Genomic DNA, 27,588 nt, shown 5'->3' with positions numbered 1-27,588 from the left:
GGACCTTCATCTGTGCTATGTAAGTGCTGAGGAGAGATTTTTACATGATTGAAAGTTTTTGAACTGTGAGGGGCCAAAAGTTTTAACTATTTCTATCTTATAGATTTAACCCCTGGGTATGTGGGGGTATAAGTGTCTACCACACGTTAGCCATAATATGGTGAATGGAAGGAAAAGAGGGATTTGACCATAATTCGGGAGTGTTTTTAGGAAGGAAGCTCTCTGGGTATGGTATCTTTCATAACTTTTTATTGAGTAAAAGTTGTACTCTTGCTTTAAAAAAAAAAAGTGAAGGGCTGCTAGATGAGTATTGTTACTAGTTGTGGTAACTTCCATCTCTGCTTTACAAATGGATTATTGTGAAAAAGATAATAGAAATATTTATATTACTATGAAGACCACTCCTTGGTATGACTGTCCTGAAGGGGTGGCTAACTTCAATAGTGATGTGATTGCTCAGGGCAGCCACCTTCAATTTCTGCAGGAAAAGCTTGTGAAGAGGATCCAGGGCCAGGGAGCTCAGAAGGAAAGATTAAAGTAAATGCTTATTATAGATGTATGTGTGAGCTCATAGTCCTGGGGAAACACTGTATTTTGGGCAGGGCGTCATAGTAGACTTTTCTCTAGTTAACTGTCCAACACTTCCTAATTAAATTCCTTGGTTAAATTAATTTAATTAAGTTTTTGTCTGTGGAAATTTACTTTATCTAACAGATGGATGAAGTAGTCCTTTTAATATCATTTGTCTTCAACCAGAGGCAAAAGGTAATTGTAAAGGAAAATTTGTGGATGAATAAAGGAAAATAAGAATACAGAAACTTTAAGTGGGCACTGACCTTTTCAGGGGAAAACATGTTAATTATGAACTGTGCTAGAAAATGATTTCTGCTTGTTTTAGAAGCCTAAGGGTAGCATGTACGGGTATATTTACTTTTCCTCACAGAGCTAAATCCTTTTGACCTACTGGACAACTTGGCTCTAAGGTCAGGCATCTCTGTAACTTCTGCAGCATCATATGAACAATGTTCTCTGGGAGGGTCAGTGACTCTGGGCCCTCTCAAAAGGACTGCATCTGGTATTGTGCAAATGCAGTGTTGCTTTAAGTATCTCTAATGAAAGACAAGGAATGTGTTTGCAATTAAACTGTATTTGTAGGAAACTTTTCCATTGACTTTCAGTGCTTGACACCTTTTTGTTTAGACATGTGAGAGTTAATACAAACCTCATGTACCACGTACTTGCATTCCAGCCTGGCTTGATCTCCAGGGTGTGAGAGGCTTCCCTCAGATGTTGTGGAGGAACCTAAGTACACAGAAATAGTTTTCTGGTGGAGACTAATGGGGTGATTCTTATAGAAATCTGCAGTAAAAACATGGGAGGTCTGGCATTTTGTGTTCCTAGGTCTTGCAAGTGATTCTCACTCCAGTATTTTACCCCCTCATCATGAAGCCAGGAATAGAAGAATAGGAGCTTGCTTAATTGCATTAATGATTTCTAAATAAAACAACTGTAATTATTAAAGCCAGGAATGGAAGAATGGGGGCTTGCTTAATTGCATTAAAACAGATATTGCTGAGTGTCTTTGCTTACTACTGTGCAAATTAACTGAAACAGGGAGTCTCAGGGCCCCTCACAGAGGATGTTTACTGACAAAAATGGGGAACCTGTCTCAAAAACCAGCTGAGACAGACCTTGTGGTTCGGACAAGAGCCAAGGAGCAGCTGAGTCTGTATAAAGGCAGGGGGTCAACCAGTGGTGATGAAGAGTTATCAGCCTTCATCCCCACGACCCCCCGATGACCACCACCAGAAGGCACTGTGCAAGCACAGACGGGAGGAGTTTATGGAAATGACTTCTTGGAGCTAATTTTAATACAAAGTGGGGATAGGTTATGAATATGTATAGGCATATTGGGAAAATTCATGCATAAGTAACTCTTTACTGCATATAACCAAAGCAAGTCGCCGTGTTAGGGTGCGCATGCCTTTGGGAGCTATCCCACATGCGCCCAGCACCAAAATAAACCACATACCTACTTTATAACTCATTTGCTTTGAGTTGTAGAGTTCTTCCACGAATCAACCAAGCTGCAGTTTGCTTCAAATTCCCTGTATTTATTGAATATTCTGTCTGAGACATCTGCTGCTGTACTCTTCAGGAAAGGTGGTCTTAGTGTGCAACGATAGCTGATTTCTAAGATCAAATAGTAAATGTTGTCTTCCTCCAAGGGTCTCTGAAGTCACAGACCCTCCCTGTCAGGGAACTGCTACTACCCAACAGCCTGCTTCTCGCTTGCCTCGCTGGCAGAGGCTGTGGCTGCTGCTGGATATCTGGGCGGTGATCAGGATGTGCCTCACCTGCCAGCTTGCCCTGGGCAACCTCGCTGCAAGGGATGGGTTTCACTTTTTCCACTTTCCCCTAGTGAGGGTGGCAGTGTGCTGGAGGAAGGTGGGGCTGGCCTATGGCTATATAGCACTGAGACAATTCAAATGTTTAAATTTTCTTAATGTCTGGCCTGCAAAAGCCGTCCCTTCTCCAGCAGTGGCATGGCTGTGCTCTCCTAGGCCTAGTGGGAGGGCCTACCAGTTTTTCCTGTGTGGGCCAGGCCTCAGGCTTTGTTTTAGACCTCAAAGAGAGGTTTCCAGGCCGAACTGTATGTTTGAACACAGTAAGATACCTCTACTTTTGTACTGTTAGGCATATTTTGACTTAAAGAAGGTTTACAAGAAGATGCTTTCTTAAACTATTTATTTCTGTGTTCAGCTTGGGGATCTGCAGGCTCAAGAGCAGGGGCTTTCTGCAGGCCCCAGGGAGTGTCAGAGCACAAAATCTGAGTGCTGCAGCCTACCATGGCCTAAAACTGATGTTTCTTTGGGGGAATCTGTGGGATAAGAGGAAAGCCAGCTTTAAAAATGTCCAAAGAGGATAACTGTTAATGTGAAAAGCACCTAAGACTGAGTTGGGATTGTGAATAACAAGTTAACATCTTTCCCAAAAATTTGTCCATTGTGTAACTTCCCATCATATTGTTCCTTCTCTTGTGCCTGGTGCAGGTGATGCAAGCTCCTTGAGACTGGGGTTATTTTTCCTGAAGTGTGCTGTTTGTACAAGGTGTGATCTGGGCTCTCTTGGAGCCCAGGTGGTTGGGCCTGAGTGTGAGGGTGGAGCTGATGCGAACAGTTTAATGAAGACATGAGTGGGTGAGCTGGCTGTAATGCGTTTCAAGCTGTTGTCTTCAGTATTTGGCATCTTCTGTTTGTACAGCACCTGCCCTGAGGGATCATGGACCCGAGGTAAAGTTCTCCAGATGTTGTTGCAATGCATGGGGTCACAGGTAAGCCCAGAGAAACATGAGTAGTAGTTCTGGATGGGGCCATGGTGCATTCACATCCATGTCCTGTGTGGTTAGATGTTGGGTGTAAGGTATGCAAAGGATTATTTTTTATAAGCTGGGTGGTTATATGTTGATTTAGATAGGAAACAAGATTTTCTTTCAAAACTTGCTTTATAGTTTTCAAGTATCTGTGCAACTCTCAATGTAGTTAAACATTGATGTCTAACCACTCCTGAACTCAATGGAGCTGTTCATCATGACAGCCAGTTCTGCCAGTTAACTTTTGATTCACTGAAAAACAATTTTACTAATTTTGAATTTGCTATATGTTTCACCTAATGACTTTTGTTGTAAGTGCCTATGAATAAAACTTTGTGCTATTGATCTGGATTATCAATCAATTTTTCAACAATTGCATGCAGGATATTTTTAAAATTCCGAATTAAAACAAGGTTTTACTTCTAATCACTCATTTGTTGTGGTTATAATACAGTGAATATTAAACACAGGAGCTAAGTTCTAGTTAATGTCCATGTAATTCATACCAAAGGGATTAATGATAGGTAGATTCTAAATTTTTTGCTGTTTTTAAACTGTATGTTTGAAACTGGCTTTGCTTTATACACAGGAGGTAATATACTTAAGTGTAAACACTAATATGTTACATCTGTGAGCTCCTGCTGTGTATTTGAGTCTAGGATTTTGCTAGTATTGATTAGTTGGTCATACATTAATATGCAGTGAAATCCCAATGCTCTAAACTAATCTTCCATACAGCCTTTCAACTGGAAGAGGATTCTGTACAGGGAATCATAAACATCTTGTAAGCTTTTTAGTTAAACCTTGTGGCTTGCTTCTACCTCTCCTAAAGATATTTAGCTGGTTCAGGGCTTTAATATCCATTTTTGGGCAAAATGATCCAGCTGAAATGTAGTTTAATGTTAAATGTAGTATCAGAAAGCTTTCTGGTGGGGACTTTATTTGCATGACTTCCTGGTTGAGGATAAGTACAAAAATAATTGTATGGCTTGTTTCTAATCAGAAGTGTTTCACAAGACTTTGTTTCCTTTTAAGGAGGCTAAAAAGCCTGTTACATAAATTAAACTGCTCTTTTGGGGAGCAGAGAGCTTTTGTTTTTCTCGTAAATGATAGTTTAAGATGATCTTCTACACCAAGAGAAAATAAGCATAAGACTGATAGAATAACTGCTCATCTGATAAGATTGTCTTCTCTAATATATGGCTTTACTGGTTTCAGCCTAGAATGGATCTTCGGGCATCGGTGGAAATGAAATGTCATTATCCAGGTAGGATTTCCCAAATAGTCTCACTGTGTTGGCGCCAGGAGAGGGCACCAAACAGCAGTGACAGGACCTGCTCTTGGTGTTGTGATGCTTTGTCGTGGAGACTGTTACCTCTCTTAGTTATCTTCACAGATAAAGAATAAACTCTCCTAATCTCCAGAGACTGAATATCCTGATTTATGTAGAATTAAGGAACTTGTATTCTTTGAAGTGATATGAGTACTGGAAAGATTAAGTTCTGAGACTTTCAAAGAAATCTAGAGAAACTGGGAGTTGGGCTCTGTCTGCAGAGAGTAGCTATGTCCTACAATCCCAGCTCTGGAAATCCAGGTTGAAACACATTGGTGTGGCAGTGTTTCAGTTGTATTATGTGAAATCTCACCTGTGTAAAGAGCCAGTCCATGGGCAGAAAGTGGGGGGAATCCCCAGGGGCCGGATAAAGGTGACACAGGGCACATCCCTGAAGGCCTAGCCTAGGGAACCATTCCTGACAGGAGCATCTCCTGCCTCTTCTCTCTATACTTCATCCCGAGCCTGCTTTTCATGTCTCTTGCTTTAGCTTATTGAGGTGTATGGGAGTTTGGACTCTTCCTGTAATCCAGTCAATGACTTTTTGGATGAAATAGAGTACATCTTTAGAACTTCATGAAATAATTAAAACATAATTCTGAGTGATCCTTTATTCATGTAAAATAAATGCCTACAGAGGTTTAATTATTCTATCTAGAGAATACTTATTTCAAATTGTCTAGTGCTTGTTCTGCCCACCTATTTAGAAATGTCCTGACAACATTTAGGCTGAAATACAGAATTTGACTGCATCTAGTTTCCCCTTTAATTCTTTGGCATGAACTATTAATGCGTATTATTGGTTACTCTTCCATTCCTCAGCATTAACTGGCTGAATGTATCAGGGTTTCATATCATGGTAATCATCCATTTTCTAATATACTCTGATCTTGTGCCTTTATGGATGCTTTAACTCTCCTTGACTTCTGGGAATTGAGGATAGCAAGCTCTTCAAAGAGTTGGCCTCACAGTTAATTTGCGTGCTGAAACTGGCATTTATACTAAGTTCCAGGGAAAAAAAAGGCAGTCTCAGTGTGACCTGTAAAAGTTTCTGTATCATAAGCAGAGCTCTAAATCTGCTGCAGGGCTGAGGTAAAAAGGTATAAAAATGTATTTGCACAGACCCTGTCGTTCAGAGATGTGAAATCCTAAAGCTGATTGCCAGCTGACAAGCTCCCTTTCTGACACACTGTTTCTGAATATTTTGTTTGAATTCTTACATACAGTATTAAGTTCTGGCCTTCAGTCTTTCATGGTATATGGTCCTTCTTGGGGACAACCTGTTTCAGCCATTTGTCTCCTCTCCTGGGTAGCAGTGTCCAGCCAGATGTCTCAAAGTGGTTTGAATGCTTCCAGAAAGTATTTAGTCATCCTGTCAGGGATGGACAAAACCACGAACCCCCTGAACATGATGAGGATTTTCCCAGCCAGCCAGCAGCCTTCTGCAGCTCTCCTTCACTGTCCTCAGATTAAAATTGTTTTTGATGTCTTTTGTCCTCTTCATGTAGTGGCAGAGCTTCTGCTAATGCTTTTCTCTGTTGTTACTTACATGAGCTGGAAGAGACTGGTTGTCTTTGCTTTCCTTTCTTTCAAATTAGGTGAAGGAGTTTCATGGTGCTGGGTAATCATTCCACACATGAGAAGTAAATATCAGGTTTAGCTCTTACTCCTGAAAGAACTGAGGCAATGAAGTAAATTCTACTCCACAAATACTGCTTCTCCCATCTTAGGAGTCAAAAGTAATGGCACCATTTCCCTAATCCTTGGTGTGAGCATCCTTCTCAGTTTAAAATGAGAGGACTGTGCACTTGTCAGTCATCCTGATATAGCGGAGTTGTGGCCACTCTGCACTTAAAAATGGGAGAAGCCCCTTTGTCATCCTCCCTGTCTTGTTCTGTCCTCTCCCCAGCCTCTTCTCTGTAATCTGGAGTTTGAGCAGGAGCTGAGGCTGAGCAGCAGTACTTGTCATTAGTTCTACACAAGGGGACTCATAAAATATTCCTGGCCATAGGTTGCATGAAATACTGCGGAGCACCTGTGGAAGGCAATTAAATTAACCCCTCTTGATTTGTGGTTCGTCTATTAATCTTTACACTGGGCACATACATCAATAGCACACAGTTCATTCAGAGTGACAGAAATACTAAGAAATGGGAAGAAAATTAGAACTGGAGCTGGAGACTGAACTTTTATAAAGAAAAGTCGAGCCTGGAGCCAGACCTGAGTATTCACTTGCTTGCTTTTTTATCATGCCTGCCCAAGCCTTGAAGGGCTCCATGAGAACTGAGGTCCTCTTGTCAAATGCAAGCCTTGGCTTTTGCTGGAAGAACTTGAGGATGATGTCAGTTGGAAGAATTTTGGTTCCCTGTCATCTGTGTCTCGGTTCTTTGAAACAGCTCCTGTTTTGTTCCATAGCATCTTCCTGGCCTTCATTAGCCACTAAATCCTAAAGGCAACAAATGCTAGTGGTGTCTCTGGATCTGGCCTTTAACTATTGAAGGGCTGAAGCATTGCAGAAGGTGCAAAAGTGCAGTACTGCGTGCCCTAGGGGTCTTGGCTGTGTTGTATAACAAGCAGGGAAGAGCAGTGAAGTTTACTGGCTATTCCTTCTGTTGCTGAATACAAGAGGGAAAAAGATTGTCTGCTTTCAGCAAAAGCTTTGTAGTCCATGCTCAGATGGCCAAAATTAAAGGATCATTAGTCTGGCTCTTTTCCTTACTGTAGATGTTGGGTGACAGCCCTGTTGGGCCTCTGAGGGTAAGGATGACAACTGCTTGTGCTGCTGGAAACGAGCTCGTGCCAGGGATGACACCCCTATCCAGTGACACTGAGACAGATCCCCTAATCAGGCAGCTTCACTTGTAGGTGTAAGGGCTCTAGGATGGTTTTGTTGCCCAACCTATGTGCTGCCGAAGGACTGATTACGGCTTCAGTTGGGTCTGTTCTACAGAGTATGAGTTTTGTGTTAGCTTTTGGGAGTGTTTTCATGTGAAATATTCAGGGATTATGCTACGTTATACAAACTGCTACTTCAGGGTGATAACAGGGTTACAGTAAGTAGCTGGGAGAAAGGTAATCCCCAGTTCCCTCTCTGGAGAGAGGGGAGTGCCTTTCCTGCTTGTGTTTCAGATCACCTAAGCCTTGTCTCACGTACTTAGTTATATTGCTGTTTTAGAGTCTGCAGGGTCAGAAAAAGTTCATTATCCCACTTTTAACCTTCTTGCAGCAGCAGAGTCTGAATTTATCAGTAAAGAGCACAGTACTTTCTTGTAGGTTAATAACCTGAGCACAAAGGGCAAATTCAGCACTTGCACTCAAGAACACCAAATCAAAATAGATGCAGCCTGAACTGTGAAGTCTGAGGGTCTAGTCCTAATGCGGCTAACTGCAGCATTAGCATGAGATTGTGTTGTGCCTTCTGCACGTTAGTTTTTGAAGGGAATACACGATTCATTGTGGTTTAGCTATCTATTTAAATAAACCTTCTGTCCTTTCAGGCTTGATGGCAGAGTTCATTCCTCACTGACCTCATTAAAAGCTTAATTTTCAAGCAGGCCATATGTGGTCTGATTACCCAAACTACCTATGTAGCTCCTACATGTGTTTACTCAACCTGGTTGCTTACTGCTGCTCCCCCTGCTAGGCTAATGAGGCCATCCTTAATGCCTCCATTAATCTTTTTTTCTCCACAGGTGTCACTGTTTCTATCCTCATGCTTTTTCATGTGAGATGCTCTGCTAAGTCACTGCTCTTGCCATTAAAATCCTTTCTCAAGCACTTGATTTTTGACAATACTGATGAATTCTTCTTCCATGTGTATGCACACGTGTGGGTGGAAGGGCATACTTCTCCTCTAGAAGCAGGAGACCCGAATCCTCAGCTTATGGCTGTCCACAGCAGGGCTGATCCTATTGTTGCATGATTGCTATAAGCTTGTTCGCATGTTTCATGTACAGTGAGAACTGAATTTGACCTCTCCTGTGCTCCCCAGCAAAGCAGCAGCCTTGAGAAGAATCAGCGTTATTGATTTCTTTGGGCTGTGTCACTGGAGTGCAAGAGGTGTAAGGTAGCTGCAGATCAAACCTCTGCAGATGCACTCTTGATGTCAAAGTCTCTTGTTTTGACACTAGCAAACTATTTGAATCCAAAGGCTTTTATAAATGAGGGTAAAGGAAGGAATGGCTGGTTAAAAAACAAAAACACACTTGTGAAGCTGCTGTTTGATACCTTGTGCTGCTTCACTGGCACTTGTGAATTTTATCTTCTCTGGTGCAAAACGGTCTAGAGATTTTGTCTGCTTCCTGTATGGCATGAGATATCATAGAATCATAGAATATCCCAAGTTGGAAGGGACCCATAAGGATAATCGAGTCCAACTCCTGGCACCACACAGGTCTACCCAAAATTTTAGACCATGTGACTAAGTGCACAGTCCAAACGCTCTTAAATTCAGACAGGCTCGGTGCAGTGACTACTTCCCTGGGGAGCCTGTTCCAGTGTGCAGCTACCCTCTCGGTGAAGAACCTCTTCGTGATGTCCAGCCTGAACCTCCCCTGCCTCAGCTTGACACCATTCCCTCGGGTCCTATCACTGGTCACTAAGGAGAATAGATCGGCGCCTGCCCCTCCACTCCCCCTCACGAGGAAGCTGTAGGCCATGGTGAGGTCTCCCCTCAGCCTCCTCTTCTCCAGGCTGAACAGGCCAAGTGACCTCAGCCGCTCCTCATACGTCTTCCCCTCTAGGCCCTTTACCATCTTCATCGCCCTCCTCCGGACACTCTCCAACAGTTTAATGTCCTTTTTGTACTGTGATGCCCACAACTGCGCACAGTACTCAAGGTGAGGCCACACCTGCACAGAGTAGAGTGGAAATAATAATAAATAATTTAGTTAATAAATAATTTAGTAATTTAAATCTAACCATAGAATCATAGTAAATATGATATGCTACGTGTTCCCCAGGGTAAGGTATGACTGAGAAGAGCTGAGTAAACATTTGAGTGCTGTACTGGTTAACTGGTGCCCATGTTTTGCCTTGTCTTCATGTGGCTGCTATTGGCCTGGCACTACTGAGCCCCAAGAGGCGCTGTGCTCCCCTCTGCTAGCGCAGGGTGGACTCCCAGGTGGCAAATGATGTGGGGGAGAAATCTGGAGATGACAGAATTACTGTCTGAGGCTTCTTTCCTCCTTGGGAGGCCAACCAGGAAACCATCCTTTTCCATTTTGGAAATTGTATTGCATCAAACGAATGTTCTGGCTCTGCTTAGTTCTATCCTGGGGGGAGGAATGTCAATTAGGTAACAATAAAATAAATGTGGAGTACTTTGGCTGGTCTGGCATGAAACAGGAGGTACCCAAGGTATGTCCACGTGCGTCACTCTAGCAGTGACAACATGTGGCACTGGAGGCACTGGTGTTTGATGTGGGGAAGGGGCTGGGGGCTGGAGTTCAGTATTGATCCGAAGGCAGATTCCAGGTCTGATGCAGGGAAGGCTGATTTGCAAGTCCTGTTCAGACTGCAGTCCTGCAGCATACATGCAGGCTGTATGCAGGCTCACTGTAAGAGTATTTTAAGTATGTTGCCCTTGGTTTTAATTTCAGGGATAATTTTAGAAAGCATATGTCTGGGTCTCTAATTTCCACATCGCTGCTGCTGGTCCTTGTGTCAAATGGTATCTTCTCTTTCCTAACAAAACTTTCTCATCATCGTCAGTGACACTCAATACTTCTGCTCCAAGGTTGCTACTTTTAGTTCATGGGAAAGTTGCAGAGCTTGCTGCCCTGACCCACTGCATGTGGGAAGGGATGTGGCAGCTGAAGCAGAAGCATTCTGATGTTTTTCACTTTGTCTATTTCCATTACAGAAAATCCATATCCTTGCTTCAGAAAAGAGTAGTAGGGGAATTTTGGACACGAAGTATTGAATCTAAATATCTAAGTTGGTGAATGCAGTTTTAGACTCATAGTAGACAAAAGCAACCCATGAGATACCAGAGCTCTTAAATTTAGTTGCTTACAATCCGCATGCAGATATTAGTTTGAGTTTTAGTTTGAGATTTAGTTTGAGTTCATCTGTCTCTTCAACAATCATGAGCTGCGCAGACTACTTCTGCCGGTGGCCTCTCCCTTTCAGCCTGTTTCATCACAGTGCTGACATCAAGTTTTTTAGGAAAAATGTCAGGAACAGAACATTCAGCAACCCTTGACTGTGACTTTAAGAAGTGCAGATGTTGGGAAGAGCTTTAAGTGGGATGTTTTGTGATCATTCTGAATCTAGACTGCTGAAGCTGTGCTTATCTGCATTGATCTACATTTGTTACTGCCACCAACTAGATTTTGATGTTGGAGACGGACACGTTGGAAAGCCTGCCAGACCTCCGTTTGGAAACCTGAGTGTGGAGTGCACTAAACACACCCCAAAAATCTCATAAGGCTGGGTTTTCCTCTTCTAACAACCAACCCTGAAACTTGAGGAAATAAGAGAACTGGGGAAGCCTCACCTTACTTGTTCTTTTTTTCCAGGGTGAAAAAGATGGAGAGAGCACTTTGGAGTTGGCTCAGAGGTGTCTTCCAGCAGAGGCTCTTTGTGGGCACCCACACTGAGGTCCCCCTTGTAATTCCTGGAATTACAGAGGAGCAAGGGTGTCAGAGCTGCTGATAATACCCTGCTCCATGAGGTGGCTGTGGCCACCAGGACTGCCTTGGCCACCCTTGGGGCTTTGTGGCAGGTATGGGCTGGAAGGGTGCAGAGGTGATAAGCCAGCACAAGGCCCCAAGAGCTCCGTGTCCCCTCCTGAGGTCCAAGTGCAGCATCTCCCCAGTGAAACTGAGCTGGAAGTGAGGAGGAGGGATTTATTTTTTTTAGGGCTAAACTGTGATGTGATATGACAGAGTGGAGCTGGGGTTTACAGTCTTGTGCATTTACTATCTAAAAACATTGATGGCTGTTTAAGCCAGGCTATGTAGGTCACTGAAAACAGTATTTTTTGTGCTTTTCTTTTAATATTTGAAGTCCTAGAATTCAAAAATAAATTGTTCCTTGTCATGAAACTGTCTGGGTGGCATGAAGCTGACCACCTGGAGTGCAGAAATCCAGTGCATCAACAGAAAGGGGTTTCTTTTTTCAGAGTAATGAATGTTTACCAGTAAGCGTGTCTGACAGGCTTTCAGCAGTAAATATCAGTTGAAGCAAACTGTTGGAATCTGACTTACTATGGAAAGGGATGAGTGTAAGAATTCACATTCCAAATCCTTCTAGAATAAGTTATTAAAAATAACAAAATTGAAGTAGGGCTGGGAACAGATTGGTCAGTACCTGGAGAACAGTAAATGTAATGGCTGCTGAAAGCTGCCTGTGCTGCCGTAGTTAAGGCCAGTATCCGGCCCATGCTGACCTTAGAAGTGTTCAGTGGTCCCCCGTACATACTTACTGGAAGGAAGCTGACTCAGTTCCTTGGATGTGTAAAACTGGGGATCTCAGCTCTGAATGGTTTTGACAGCTATCATATGCTGCCTCCTCTGACTTTACTCCCCACTGTCTTATTTTCTTCCTTCTTCTGTCAACATCATGCATGGAAATACTTGTGAAGAAACTATAACATAGCTTCTACAGTTTTTCTGGGGAAAAATCATAGATCCTATTGGAGAGAAGTAATAAAGGCCCCTGCCTGAAGGATTGGCTGGGAGGTAGGATGTGAGGTCAGCCCTGGGCTCTACTAAGGGCTTTCTGAACAGTCTGGAGGCAAACTTTCTAACCTACCTGTCCCAAACCTATAAGCTCAGGGTAATAATGCTTCCTCATGTAGCATCAGGAATGGGGAGTCCTTGATTTTAGCTTGGAAATCCACTGTACCCCAGGACTCTTGCACACTGTTCCAGAAGCATGCCCGGTAGGTTAGATGCAGCAAGTGGATACACCATTGGTATTTTGGCTAAAAGCTGGTCTGCTGGGTGCTGTGTAAATGTATAGAAAGTGATGGTATCTGCATTAAGAGCTCTTAGTCTAAAAATAAGTCTTGTAACAAGAGAATAAAATAGATAAAACAGAAATGAGATGTCAAAAACATTACAGAAACTTTATCTAGTTCTGATCAGTAACTGCTGTCTATTTGGAATGACACAGATTTTCAGCCTATCCCCATTTTAAAAACTATCTGCCTCACCTAACAAAACAATAACAAGTGTTTGATCTAAGCTCATGCTGCTGTGCATTTTGCAGGCCTACATTGCAAAGACTAAAAATTTAATCAACTAAGCTTTAAATTAGCTCTTTTGGAGGCCACGAGCAGCAGGTGAGGACTTGCTGCAGGATGCAAATAGGTCTTGGGCTTTGGGGAGATGTGTGGGGTTTCTGCCCCTCCTGAGTTTTGTGTTGCTGTGTGAGATGCAGCATAGACAAAACAAGTGCTGCTGGTTTGTTGTCTTGCATAGTGAGCAGCGTAGCCCCAAGGAGTGATGCTGTTTGTACATCAGTGATAAAGTATTTGACCCATCACAGATGGATTGGGTTATTGCTGCTGCAAACTTGGGGGGCTAAAGAGGAGCTTTCTCAAAAGTCAAAGGGGTGTTTCTCATACAAAAGCAATGCGAGAGGAAAGACATACAAAAATGTGTGTGGCGGGGGAAACTCAGAGCACAGAGGAACTGAGAATGGAGACGGGTGCATTGGGGAAAAGCTTGAGCTTTTGTTGGTGCTGAATGTGGGGGGTCATTGTCAGTACTTGAAAAGGGGCACAGTGGTCCTGTGGCTTTCTTAAGGGGAACCAGATCCTTTTAATGCTTCCTTGCACTGCAAAACACATGAGAGATCAGGCATTGCTACTCAACCGAGTTTTTCAGGGTTGCGCTTGCAGTGTGGTGGACTAGCAAGAATCCTCCTGGTTAAGATAAAAGTGGGTGTCTGAGAGAATCACTTTAATCCTCTCATCCTTTAGTTCTCAGATTGTCTGTGCTTCCTTTGTAGCAATTGACACTCATTATGTCACAAGTGCAAATTGCCTCGGCATGTTTTCTTAAGTTTGATGTAATGAGGAAAGAATTCAGGTAGCATCGATACCTTGTCATTTTGCACTGGCTGTTAGTGGGAACCGACAAAATCAGATACAGCCTCTCTGAATTACGTGCGCAAACAAATGAGATCAAAACCGCTGACTTCAGTAGTGTCAGATTTTCATGATTAAGTCCATGTTTCCAGGACAAAAGGCAAAGCCAGCCAAGCGTTTCAGACAATGTTCTGCCCTGAAGGGGCATTGCCACGGTGCAAGGTCTGACTGTTCCTGGACAGCAGCATGGAGCCAGGGGGACCCGTGTGGGAAGGGTCATGGGGTGGTGGGCACTGCTCTGTAAGCCTGGCTGCTGTTTCTATGCATTTGAGTTGTTTTACTCTCCCCCCACTGTTTTGAAGGGGGCTGTGTACCAGGAATTTATTAAGAGCGGATCTTGCCTGCAGGGAGCCAGTACTTTCTCTGGGAGTTATTTACCCGCAATAGCTGGGGAGCACATTCTGCACATACACAGACAGGGAAAGGCACGTGGAGGGCAGTGCTGGCTGCGAGCACTGGGCCTGGGCTCTGCAGGGACTCTGCAATTTCATGGGAATTGCTTCTGCGGTGGTCTCTTGATAACGGATCTCCTCACGCTGTCTGCTGTCCGTATGCTAGAAATGTGTTTGTGATGAAAAAGGTAAGGGAAGCTCTTACAGTCTGATGAGAAATCGTTTAGCTCAAAAGAGCCAACGTAAAACAAAACACTTATTTGAATCAGTCCCGTGTAATACTGCTAGGAGTCACGAGATGGGGCTATTTTAGCTAAAGCTCCCAAATCCTGTGCCAGTGACTGTTGAGGCAATGACGTGAGAAATCCTGGTGCAAGTCAAGATGCATTTGTCTCGAAGGCAAGCACACCAACAGCACCGGGGCTCTCTTCAGCCCTTTTGTTCGTTTGTGTGGGTATAGTTCTGATAAAAGCTTTCTCTGGTGCAAAAGTCCAAAACAGTACATGTAAGCCCGAGGTAGGATTTTTACCTTTTCTTTGCCCCCTTGCCCAGTGTACTTTGTTTACTAGCCTTGTGCACAGGGCAGGGAGGTGTCCCCAGCAGATGCCTGCCAGTTCATGTGGCAGAGATTCCTCTCTTTCCTGCCAAGAAAGGGGTTAAAAAAGCACCCTGAGTTTTGTGTTAAATGTCTTTAAAAAGTTATATCTTCTTTTTATGTATAAAATGTAGCTCTAAATAAACCCTCCTTCCTTCTATATTGTCTGTTGCTAAGTGCAAACAATCTGAACTTTCTCCACAGGTATTGTGTGCCTCTAAAAAGGCTGAAATAAGAGATTTCTGTGACCTGAAACACCTAATTTAGGCTCTGTGGGGTTCTGTTGTCCAATGAGCTCTTTGCTCCAGAGCTCAGAAATCTTTTTAAATTGCATTAAAATAGCAGATGTTAAAAATATGCAGCTTGGGAGAAGGTAAGCAGTCCCCCCCTTCCCAAAGGCACATAATAGATAGCATTAATATATGACATCTGAGTCTGTGCCTTTGTGCAGTTGAACATTTCATGGTATCTGGACTAAGTGATGATAAAGAAACTAAATTGAATGTGGCTTGGAAGATTTTGTCTGCATCTGTAATTCATCACGTTTCCTTTTCACTCTAAGGCAAGGAGAGCAGCGCATGCTGTAACAAAAGCACCAGGCACTGCAGGTTGGATTTAGCCCTTATGTAAACTAACCTATCTACTCTGAAGTTGGAGGAGTTGCATGGTTGCATGCTAGCTGAGAATGTGTCCCAGGTCCCTGTTGTATGTAAATTTAACATCCGATTTAACATCTGATTGCACTAATTGTGTTCCCAGTTGAGGCACAGAACTGGCTAATGCTGTTTGTAGCTGTTGGAGTATCACAGCTCATTGAAAGGAAAGAAATGTGCAATATTTGTGAGGCACGTGCAGAGAGTTCTGGAGGATACTGTTGAATTCCTAACATTCAATGTACTGTGTGCTTTACCTTGCAGAATTCCTTGCAGAGGGAATAACTTAGAGCTAACTACATGCTTAATGGCTAGGGATAGTGTATGTCTGTTATTAGGAGAGTTTACACATGTACCTATATATATGTAAACCCTCTAAACTGTGGTGTTTCACAAAAAACAATTTGGGGAAACCTTGCAGCTCTGGGTTCTTGTCAAGTATGGTCATTAATCCATGTGAGATGAGCAGTCACTATTTCTTTGTGTATAAAAAGTGGAAGAAGACAAGGCTATCTCTGAAACTGAGAATGTGAAATAGTATAGAGAAGGGAGGTTTGGGTGAGAGGAAACACTGGATTGAAAACAGGAGGAGATTGGAAACTGGATAACGTGCTGTCTTGGCTTATAGCTTGGGACATGGGAATTCCAGGCTCCTGTCATAGGCATGAGTCATACTTGTGTATGTATGGTTACAGCAGAAAAAAAGATGCAGATGGCTGTAGAAAATTTTTTAGTGCTCATTTAGAAATGTATTGTTTACAATTGTTAAATTGCTAGAAGCATGTAGGGTTGAGAAACCTGACCATTCTTCAGTGTTTTTCCACAAATATGTATTGATGACTCCAGATAAACTCAAGGCCTGTGGCTTTTTGTAGCTAGCTGCTCTGGCAAGAAGCTCAATGCCTGAATTTTGGAGGAAAGGACTGCAGGGTGCAGAATATATTCCTTCTGCTGTGCCAGGCTAGTCCCCGTGAAGCCAGGACAGTCATGCCAGTGTAAATGAAGGAGCTCAAGCTGTGATTCTTTGTAGTACGTGTAAGATGCAAAAGTAAGTGGCAAAATAAGGATGTTTCATATGGATGTGTGTAAGCCAGCTGTATATCTGTATCCAGTGTACTTCTCTATTCTTTTATTGTAGTGCCTAGTAGCTTCTTGAAATATATTACTTGGCATGTTTGGAATAGCTGCTTGCGTTACTGCAAAGAATTGAGCACTTTTCCATTGTATTAATCTAATTTTCATCTAAAATATTCATAAATGCAGTACTGTACTTGCACAACACTGAAGTAGAAGTCTTCTGAGGTTTACCTCAGCCTAACTGTGCTGTAAGGTGTAATGTTATCTATCGTACGTGTTCTGAGGAAGTACATTTTAATCCTTCAAGTACAACCTCAACTATCCACAGCTCCTATGGTAACTCGTGATTGAGAACTGGAACACTTGCACTGTAAACATGGGCTGCTCTTGCTTGTGCTAGGTGCATGCTAATGGTTAGGTGTGTAGCTTCTTTTTTTAAGGTGGCTTCTCAATGAAAGTGCATAGTTTATCTTATTGTAAAGCCTGCAATAACCATTAATATCCTACGCTGTAGGGAGAAATGCTACCTCTGAGCTAAAGGAAGGGCAAAGTAGGAAAATCATTTGTTGGTGGCTGAGGACCTTAACCATGCATGCTGAGTAGCTGCTTGCCATGGTTCAGAGCACGTACTGTTTTACAAGGTATATAGAACCAAACAGTTGATGTTTTGTGATGTCCCTAGAGGGGAACTGATACCTTCAGGTACAGCTGCAAGAAAAGGATGTGCTTCCCACAGGGTGATTCTTGCACTGGACAAAGGCATAGTCCACACTGGGGAGGGTGAAAGCCTAGGGATGGAAATGCTGCTGTAACATAAAGTGGAAAATAACAAAGTGCAGATGACTCCTAGAAACTATGTTCAGGTTTGACTTAGTGACAAGTGATACATTTTCATATCTGAACCACTTCCCCTCTATAAATCCTACAGCATTTGTGGTTTTTGGCTGTAGTTACTGAAGTGTCCCATTTGGTCAGATGTCGAACAGCAAGCACAAATCCCTCAGCTCCCACTAACACTGCTCCAGAAACTGCTTGTGTAGATGTTCTGGTATGATGCATATGAAGTGGGTAATAATGAGCTGCTTTATAGATTTACCTCTTTGTAGTAGGATGCAGCCATGATGGGCTGGCCCTGAAAATCGGGAACAAGTAATCCCACTATTTATATGTTTAACCCAGCCTGTTCTTTAGCATGTAATGAAGAATGACAGTGGCTTCAAATTAATTTTGAGAGGCTGAAACACCTAGATCTGCTCTGATCTCCAAATTGCATACATCTGAGAAAGTTAAATACTGATATCTTTTTAAAATAAAGGTGAAGACAGTTCATGTTTATAGTGCCCATAAGATGGTTTGCAAATTATGTTCAGTAAAACATGAATTGTCTTACCAATTGCTGCTTTTTAATACAGTAACCGTGTGAATCATTCATGGACACCTAGCTTAACCTGGCACAAGATATTGCATCTCACGACCGAGAAAAGTTCTGCTAGTTGCTCACGTAGAGTAATAAAGATTTAAAATTGCATTACCTTTGTGTTATATATAGAGTGTAGGCTGAGAAGTTATTTCAGTCCTTTAAAATTCTGGTTGCGCAGAAAGCTTCCATAGTTATGCACTGAATTAAATGCCAAAATGATCTTGTGAATGTGACAGTAAATGACAGTTGTTGAATACTTAGGTCAAGAAGCAGATCCGGGTTTTCATAGTGCCAGCTCTCTGCATGGCAGCTTATATATTAAGGCTGCCCTGAGTCAGGTTTGCTGTGCTGTAATTAGCTGATAGGTCTGCTCAATAAAGAATTCAGGTGGTTTCATGCAAAAGATGGAAGGAAGGAAGTAAAATAACCTTGCTTTGCAAATAATTTTTCTGAATTTGAGCAAGGACAACAAAGCATAGTAACAAGGGTCTGAGTTCAGATTTCAAATGCTCATCTAGGGACACTTTAAGACGAACCTCTTGAGGGAAAGGTCTCTCTGGGACTTGAGCCAGAAATAAGAATAAATTTAGTGAATGACATGGAGTTTTGGTTGTGTGCTTTTTTTTGTTTGTTTTTTAACTTCAGTAGCAACTTAGCTTCTGTTTTTGTAATCTATTCCTGGATGCACTTGTTACACTGCAAGGAGTGGTCCAGATGCTGGACCACCTCTCTGTCGATGGCAAAACTCATCTGTACCTTCCATACTATCTTCAAGGTCAATGTAGTGATCCTGAAGGAAAAGGAAAGCCACATCACCCTGATGTGCCCAGGACAGATTATATGCCAGGGATGTACTTGTTTTAAAATCACTGACAATTTGCTCAGTTTACACTGGGCAGAGGCTGCAGTCCTTCCATGAAGCTTACTGCTGAATGCGTCTGAGGGGCATAAGCCTCTCTAAATGTTCCTCTGCCTTTTAAGGAGACTTTGGAATTGGCAAAGGTGGTTGAACATACAAGCTAAGCTGTCTGCTTCTGATGGTAACATAGCATCTCTGAATGTTTCATCTTTCTCTGGTGTCAGGCTGTTTCTAAATGAAGATCAGTACCTCGATCATTACAGCTTTGACTGTCTCAGCCTGTGTGCAACAGGCAGCATGGCACTAGGGGAACCCTGAGGATATCCCCAACTCCTGTTTGTAAAGTCATATGTAAAGAGTTAGTAACATAAGCTAACTGTAGGAAAACAATCTAAACAAATAAGTTCCAATGTGGTATCTATTACCTATAAATGTTTCATTCTTTTATTTTATCTTATGCTCACTGTCAGCCAATGGCATGAGGAAGGGGAAACTATCAGATGTTAGTTATGCAGGGGTTCCAGAAATAAGACAACAGCTAAAATAAACGTTTTTGCATTTGGGTCTTATCAAGGTATCTTTTAGTTTGTGTACAGATGAAATTTTCTGAAGATTTGATTGTAATTATTCGTGCAGTAAACTGTCGTCTTTGTAGGCTTGCTTGTCTCTTTGCTTTGTCTTCCACCTCCTAGAAACTGGAGGTATTTTCTGAAGTATTTAGCACAAATTTTAAAAAAGTGAAGCCAGACTCTCCTAAGGAAAATTCCCACCCAGAATTAGTCCAGCTGCACTTGTTTTAGAATCCTATTAGGACCCTTTTTTAAGAAGACAGGACAACATTTCCAAGGATATTTTCAATCCTGAAGAAAACAAAGTTTAAGGGAAAAAAAAGTGGTACCAGTAAGCTAGCATATGGTTACAGCATGGTTATATTTACCTTAAGGCAAATGGAAGCAGGAGGGAATCTGCAAGCATAAAATGAAGAAATATAAAACCTGCTGTTGAAAATGAATGGTTATGTGAGGGCAAATAACTTATAATTTATCAGATATGCTATAGCTTATAAATTCTATGGAAATTGGAATAAAGTGTAAGATAAATGCATATAAATGTAGAAGCTATGGGATTTTACACCAAGTAAGGAAATTGTCTTTATTTCAAGTGATTGTGCACCTCATATGACAGCAATTAAATGGCATTAGTCTTAAGATGTTAATTATTTACTTTGATCTATGGGAGTTTTAAATTATTACGAAAGTTCTTCTTAACAGCTATTTCCTTTGCCAGGAGTATACACTGGCATCCTCTTGGGAATAATCAAATATCACTTAAGAAGCACTTGAATCTTTGGTTGGTTTATAAGTGTTATCAAGGTACCAACAGGGCCTACATCACAGCCAGCCTTCAACAACAACCGTGGATGTTCCAGTTCAGAGAATGCCTTCCCTTACCCACCTCCCTGCTGCCATACATGTATCTGGGTTTGTTCTGCTCCAGCACCTGTGCTATTACATGCTTGGCACCTGAGAGCCTGATGCTAGTAGGTGGTTAACAAACGCACTTCGAATAATATTTGCAGTGAAGGAGATCTTCTGATGGTTTTATATGGCCACTCAGCTTCAGTCTTCGAATGTTAGACATAGTTGTAGGCTCCATGTAAGCATCTGTCTGAACTGCCAAGGAAATAGAGTATACTAGGTAAGTACCTAGCTGCTCCAGAAGCTGGGAGGAAAAGGCTGAAGATGCTGCAACTGTTTCCCACTTCTGGCTCACTCTCCTTAGACATCTTCTGTTTTTATATTATTCTGAAGAGGATTCTGTAGTCTGATGCCCTTCATGCTATGCACCTACTGGCACTTATTTGACCCTTATGTTATTGTCTTCTCTAGTACTGACAATGCTGTTGATATTCAGATAGTGAAGGTCTGACATACAGTCAGAAGAATTCAAGAACCTTTAGATTCAGAAGGCTAAGGAAGGTATCTTGCCCTGAAATGTTTCTTAAAGATCTGACTTGCAGATTCAGATAGTACTCCCATGGTTTAGCAGCATCCTAAATCAGGGTCCCACTAGGTTAAGTGGTCTCTAAACCAAAATCTGTTTCAACTCTTCTGATTTCATTGATACAACAAAGAGCTTAATTTTTGAGATAAGAAACTTTCAAAATGCAGGCTCAACCATACGCTTGAGGTTTATTTTCAAGTGGGGTTTTCATTGGCCAACCCTGCGAGATGAAAATACTAGAGAAGGTTTCCATTTCTACATCTCTTCTGTGGAAGAGAGTATATCTCCAGAAGTGAGTGATTCTCTATCAGAGCACCTTCCAAATGTTATCCATCGTTAGTGTTAGGTGTTTATGCTGACAGTGTCTACCTGAATGTGTGGAAATTGGTTTATATTCCTGCGCCTGAAAAGCTGGTAATAGATCAAGATGACGGGATTTGCTTCAGAATTGTGTTGTGTTTGGAGCAAGCCTGCAAATGTAAATGGCAATCCCCTTCTTGTCACAATTTTTGTGGAGTGGTTAAATTGCATCGCTGAGTCCGATACTGTGACAAGCTGAGCTGCTGTTTAATGCATTTATTCTGTTTACTGGTTATTGCTAATTTTTTGTGTGCTCCAAAAAGCAACAAATTTTGCTGACAAAACATGATTGCTGTTTATGTTACATCACAGCAGAAATGCTAGCAAAAAAAAAAAAATAATCAGTTAAACCAGCCCATTCAATGCAGCCAGTTGGGCAATCTTGTTTATTGAGCAAAATTTATAAGCAACAATTCGAATCCTTCCTCACTTTTTCCTTCTGTTTAATTTTTAAGTTTAACAGATGTATTTCCTTATTATGAAAGTTACCAGAAGATAAAATCCAAATTAAACTCTGAGCAGATAATTTTTTATATTTAGTGTACAATTACTCCAGATCAGTGAAAATAACAGCACAAATGAGCGATGTATATCGCCATCCAACGTGTTCATCAGCCTTATTCCTCAGTAGGAGTTGTTTCCTGTCATTTAGTTCAGAGGCAGATATAACAGCTTCTCACAGCATTCCTTTTTAATAATGAGCAGCCAAGTTGTTGCAGGCAGTATGTGTGCTGCAGATTCATTCACTGTGAATCTTCTGCACCATCATTTTTTGAACTTTATTTTTTTATTAATTGGCCAAATCAAATTATCATCGGCTGTTCAAATGGCTGTGCTTATGTGTCAGGTCAAACCCTGCTATTTTGTGTGACATCCATGGCTCCTGCATGGCTTTTCCTTTAAGCTTTACCTGATCCTCTCTGGGCTGGTCCAGGCTCTGTAACAGTACAAGGTCTCAGGCTCTGAAAGGCATCCCTGGTTACCCATCTCGTGTCTGGCTTTCTGCAATGGTGGTGTTCAGTCTTGTTTTCTGAGCACTTGAAAAGTTAGGTTAAATTGATTAAATTATAATTTTTTCTTCCAATAATGTCATTGCTAACTTGCATCATTTGGTGTTTGATGTGAAAGAGTCAGCATGCTAGCTGCACATGGGTCACAGCTGGTTCTGCTTTATCTTGGAGCTGGAAGGGTCAACTTCACTACAATTTCCTGACCCAATTGCTGTGACTGCAAGCAAAATGTCAGTAAGTCTCAGTTGTAGAGGTGTTGGTGGCAGAAACAACTTCTCATTAAGAGCTGGACTGAAATCACTGCCTTATTTCCCAAAGGTGGCCAAAGAGTCACCGCAAGACAAGTTCAATTTTAATTTGGAAAGAGAATTAAAGCCTACTGGGTGTTCCGGGAACTTTCCAGCTCATTCCAGTTAATACCTGTTGTTACAATGAGACCCAAATGAGGGGGAACCACTGTCAGTACCCTTTTTCTGCGTTAACTTTTAACTACATGAACTGTTTTTGCTTTTTGACAATGTTTAGTTTCATTTTTGACTTGGAAGAAACTCTTTGTATATATGGCCCATGTAACCTTAGTCTTGTCTGAGATGCAAAGGAATTGCAATTTTTTTTTCCATCGTGTGGCTTCTTTGATTGCACTGGAATTGCACCAGAAATTGTCTAAAATCTGGGGAGTGTTTTGTTTTCTTACATTGGGCCACTGAACTCCTGGAAAATGTAAACCACTTCCAGTCTGGAAGTCAGCAAAATTACTAACCCATATCGTAACATTCAGATTGAGATCACTGACATGATCTCATCCTGCATGTAACTTTTGATGATTGCATGTTAGCAAGAAAGCTGGGGAGTGGAAGAATAGGTTCCTCATCAGAAAAGGCTGTGGTTTTTTTTTTCCTCTTGCTGAGGATCTTTCAGGGTGGAGAACTGTTCAGCTCCTTCCTTTCCTGGTAAAGGACATAAGCCACAAAAGCCTAATGTGAATAAAGAAAAGCCTGTTCAGAATCCATCCGCTCATCCTTATATCACTTGGCACATCTTGTCCCTGATAATCAACCTAACATTCATCAGCCATGACATCTAGTTCCAAGAGTGTTTATTATGTCTGATTACTCAGAAGAAAGGGAATTTGTGAGTACCGGACAAAGACTAAATTCAAGTGCCTTGTTTTTCTATTCACATTCAACTGCTGTGCTGGCCAGGACTCTGCGTGTCAGTCGCGACTTGGGTTCTCATGTTGATAGCAAGATGAATGTGTTGGTATGCCCTGGCCAAAAGAGCCAGCTGTCTCCTCAGGTGCATCAGGCATGGCGTAGCTAGCTGGTTGAGGGAAGGGATTTTCCCGCTCTGCTCTGGTGCAGCCTCATCTCAAGCACTGTGTGTGGCTTTGTGTGCTACAATACAAGGGCGTAAAACTATTAGTGTCCAAAGGAGGGCTATGAAAATGGTGAAGGGTTTGGAGGGCAAGATGTATGAGGAGTTGGTGAGGTCTCTTGGTTTGTTCAGCCTGGTGCAGAGCGGGCTGAGGGGAGGCCTCATGGCGGCCTGCAGCTCCCTCACAAGGGGAGTGGAGGGGCAGGCGCTGAGCTCTGCTCTCTGGGGACAGTGACAGGACCCAAGGGAACGGCATGGAGCTGGGACAGGGGAGGGTCAGGCTGGGTGTAGGGAAAGGTTCTTCACAAGGGGGGGGTCAGTCACTGGAACAGGTTCCCCTGGGGCAGTTGGCATGGCACCGAGCCTGCCAGAGATCAAGAAGCATTTGGATGATTTTGTCAGACATGGGGTTTGGTTTTGGGGTGGTTCTGTGTAGAGCCAGGGGTTGGACTTGATGGTTCTTGTGGGCCCCTTCTAACTCAGGATATTCTATGGAAGTTTCTTGGAAGTCATAAATTAGCCAGGATTGGTTGACAAGCAGGATAATAGTCGGTTGCTAACTGAAACAGCATCTTCCTGCCTGCCGTATCATTTTCCCCTGATCTGAGACCACTTTGCTGATGGTTTAGCCTCTTCTCTCATTCTTCGGCCACTTTTCCTAGCTATCATTGGTGTCATGTTAGTTCCAAGGGTTTTCCCTGTTAGTTGTCCTGGGGTTTTAAGTCGCAATTCCTGCATTCACAAAGCATGTGCAGATACCTTACAGTATCTGGTTTCTGTATTAGCTATTTGTTGCTGCAGTTGCAGTCTGAGTTGTCATCTTGGTTCCTTGCCTGTCTTTAGTACTATTTCTAGTGTTACAAACTTCGGAAATGTAAGGATTAGGTGGTATTTGTATCTGATTGTCCAGGCTCCCTTGTTACAGGGAGACATTGGATGCTTTCTTGTGGGTTTTTCTTGTCAGTCATGAAAATCATACTTGAGGCCGATTAGGTATTGCGTAACTGTATGCTATCCAGGTATTAAGGGCCTATTTAATATACCTAATATATTTAAACTGCTCTACAGTTGTCTTATCCCTTCTGTATGAGTGGTGCCCATCACCTGTGAAAGTGAAGTGCCCCATCCTGCCAGAGCTGTGCTGGTTTTCAACTGGGTGGTGTCTGTTGTGGAGAAGAATCTGGTGCTTGAAGGAGAACAACTTCCTTCAGCTGGCACTTAGTACAGCTCCACTGTGCTCAGGCTGACATGCTAACCCTTGATTTTAATGTCTGCAGAACTGCTAGAGCATAGCTGGTACCTATTACAGATGAATCCTCTTCTCACCTGTGTTTTTTTTTTCAGTTAAATTTTACTTACATTATCTCTACTGGAACAGTGATGAAACTGAGGTCATAGCATACCAGCATCTGCTACCTGTGTCTTGTCCAGTGTGGATCGGACTAATTTGGTGTGTCCCCTGTGCTCCCTTCCCCACCCCCTAGCCTCTTCCCCCCCCAAAAGTAAGGGTAGTTTAAACCCTGTTGGTGCTGTCAGCAGCTAATTAATGGTATCTCACTGAGATGAGCAGCAATGCATTTGTTAAGTGGCAACTCAAGCCATGTACCCCTGTAGCTGAAATATTGGGAAACTTTGCAGAAAGCTTTACAGAATGGTTCTCCAGCCATTTGGTAAAGAAATGGATGGCATTAGGACTGCCAGGAAGAGGTTCCATTGCAATACATTTAAACTTCAGTGGGTAACAAAAATAAATAATTTGAGTCCTTATTAAGTCATTCCTATGGCTATAGATGGTACTCAGGGTGGATGAAGTTCCTGGGTGTTACATCCAAATTAGTCCAGCTGCTTCTAGAAAAGTCAGAGGAGGTTAGTGGGCAACTTCTAAAGTTCTGTCCCTTTACTCCAAGCTCCTGAAGTCAGCACAAAGTGGCTCTGAATCCTATGTTCACCCTGGCACACTTGCATAAACCGAAAGCCTGAAACTTAGTTACTGGACCATACCCTTGCTGCTCTTTAAGAGGGACAGTCCTCAGTGTCATTAAGTACGCCCCTCCTGCTGTTGTGGCTACATCATGTGTGCGTATTCCTGAACTAGTTCCAAAACCAGCTCAGAGCAGCGTGATGCCAATTGCTCAGAGGAGGCTAACCATGCAGGCTTTTATCGGTCTCTTGGGTGGGCTGCAGCATTTGGGCCAGGCACTTCTCTTGTAATTCCACTGACAGCCTCATCCAGTCTGTCAAATTGCAGGAAGCTCAATTTACCTTTGTTTTGTGTTTTCTTGTGCAGCAGTAGGAACAAGAGACTTAGATGCTAAATCCTAGAGGCATCCCGTTTCCCCATGTCTAGTGATGTGCTATAACCAAGTGAGCTCTTAGACATGCATCAGGCATAGTAACATTCAGAGGCTGGCAGAATGAGTTCAGGAAGGTACCACAGTCTGAAATGGTATTTCAGATTCTCAAATACTCTGAACTGCACATGTCTGTAGGTAATACAGGGGTGCTATAATCATTTGCTGCCTTTGTCCTTTTTCTGTCGTAATAAGGAAAAGCCATGTGAAGGAACCACTAAAATGAAATTCCAGTGATGCCAAGTGCTGAGTCATCAGAGCCACAGCTTACAGCACAACTTCTCACTGTCATGTGGCATTTCTCCAAAATGCCTCTCTGTTGAGGATTAATTACTGCTAGTCCAGAAAAGGCTATCAATCCTTCTCTCCAACACTAATAGGATACAAGGTTGACAAGCTCCCTGTGGTCTTTCTTGCTCTGTTTGTGTCTGTTCCCAGGCAAAAACATAAGTGCTGGTGCTCTGGGCATTATAACAGCCTGTTTGGAAACATCTGCAAGTGGAATTAGGACCTGCAGAAAGACCACTCTCTTGCTCAAGTGGACAAGAAATACAAGTATTATATTATAGAGACCAAATGGAGAAAATTCATGTTTGCCCCTGTTTTTGGACAACCTCATAGAAATCCAGTGCCTCCTTTCTGTATGAAGGAATTCTCGCTCTCCTTTTCATCTGTTTTACTGTAGCCTAATACAAGGCATTAATTTGAAAAGAAATAGCTTGGAATGTTTTGGAAAACTGTTAAGACAACCTTTGATAGGGATTTCACCCTTATGTGACTTCACTCTTATTTTCAGTGACTTCACTCTTATTTTCACTTGCACTGGTGTGTGGGAGCTAAGCATCTTTTTCATGGTAGATACCATAGAGTGAGTCAGTCCCCTAACCAAGAGAATGTATGGCCTAAACAAAATAGGTGAAGGGGGGGGCTTGTAAAAGGAGACATTTTCATTCCTATCCTATAAATGACCACCGAGACCCACAAAGATCTTTGGGTCAGGCTGTGATGTTCTGTAGCAGTATTCAAAAGAAGAATGAATTTCCTCTCGTCCTTATTTCTCAAAGTTTTAAGTGCTTTACGATCGATGTTAGATACATGTAGATGTGTGTATATCTGAGTGGCTGTTCTTACAGATCCCGTTACTGTGGAACATGCTGGGGCTCTGCCTAGTGCATTTCTCCACATAAAGGTCAAGGCTGACAAAGTGGGAGCAGTTCAGTCAGAAGAAAGTTCCCAGGCTGCCAGCACAATATTTTGTTCCTTACAACAGGAAAGGAGGACACTGTTCCCTAGGGTGCAGTGTCCAACATGCTTCATTATGGGAAACATCCATAATAAAACAGTATTTTGTTTAAATGAATCATTAGGACAAACAGTCTCATTTAAGTGACTAAACACTTCTCTTCGCATTTTGTTTGGGGGGAGAGAGGTTTGGGCATGGTCTTCGTAGCTGTACAGGGAAAGACTTTAAAGGCTGCCTGTGTGGGATGTTGCTGCTACATGGCTTGAGAGTATTGATGCTCTCAGACGAGTTCAGAGCCCCATTGCGTTAGGCATTGTTTTAGTAGGGCTAGGAATTGAGATCTTGCTGCAGAGCTTGGAGAGGAGATAGCAGGGTGGTGAGAACAGTTATGTCAGTCCCACTGCACAGACAGCAGTCCCAAAAGACTGAAGTTATTGAAGACTT

The 27,588-nt window shown here is 42.4% G+C and overlaps 1 protein-coding gene across 1 annotated transcript in view; it reads left to right on the top strand.

The window, feature by feature from the left end:
• The window catches only part of LOC121074895 (glypican-5-like), a 427,275-nt gene continuing 399,687 nt past the window's right edge, over nt 1-27,588 (top strand). Inside the window, exons 1-2 of the mRNA XM_040567528.1 lie at nt 1-19; nt 3,265-3,334. Of these exons, the coding sequence (XP_040423462.1) occupies nt 3,319-3,334 (16 nt within the window). The 5' untranslated portion in view covers nt 1-19; nt 3,265-3,318. The remainder of the gene's footprint in view (nt 20-3,264; nt 3,335-27,588) is intronic.

Source organism: Cygnus olor, chromosome 9 (genome assembly GCF_009769625.2).
Source record: "Cygnus olor isolate bCygOlo1 chromosome 9, bCygOlo1.pri.v2, whole genome shotgun sequence".
Taxonomy (NCBI): domain Eukaryota; kingdom Metazoa; phylum Chordata; class Aves; order Anseriformes; family Anatidae; genus Cygnus; species Cygnus olor.
Note: the sequence above shows the minus strand (reverse complement) of the source record. Positions and strands in the feature narration are given on the sequence as shown.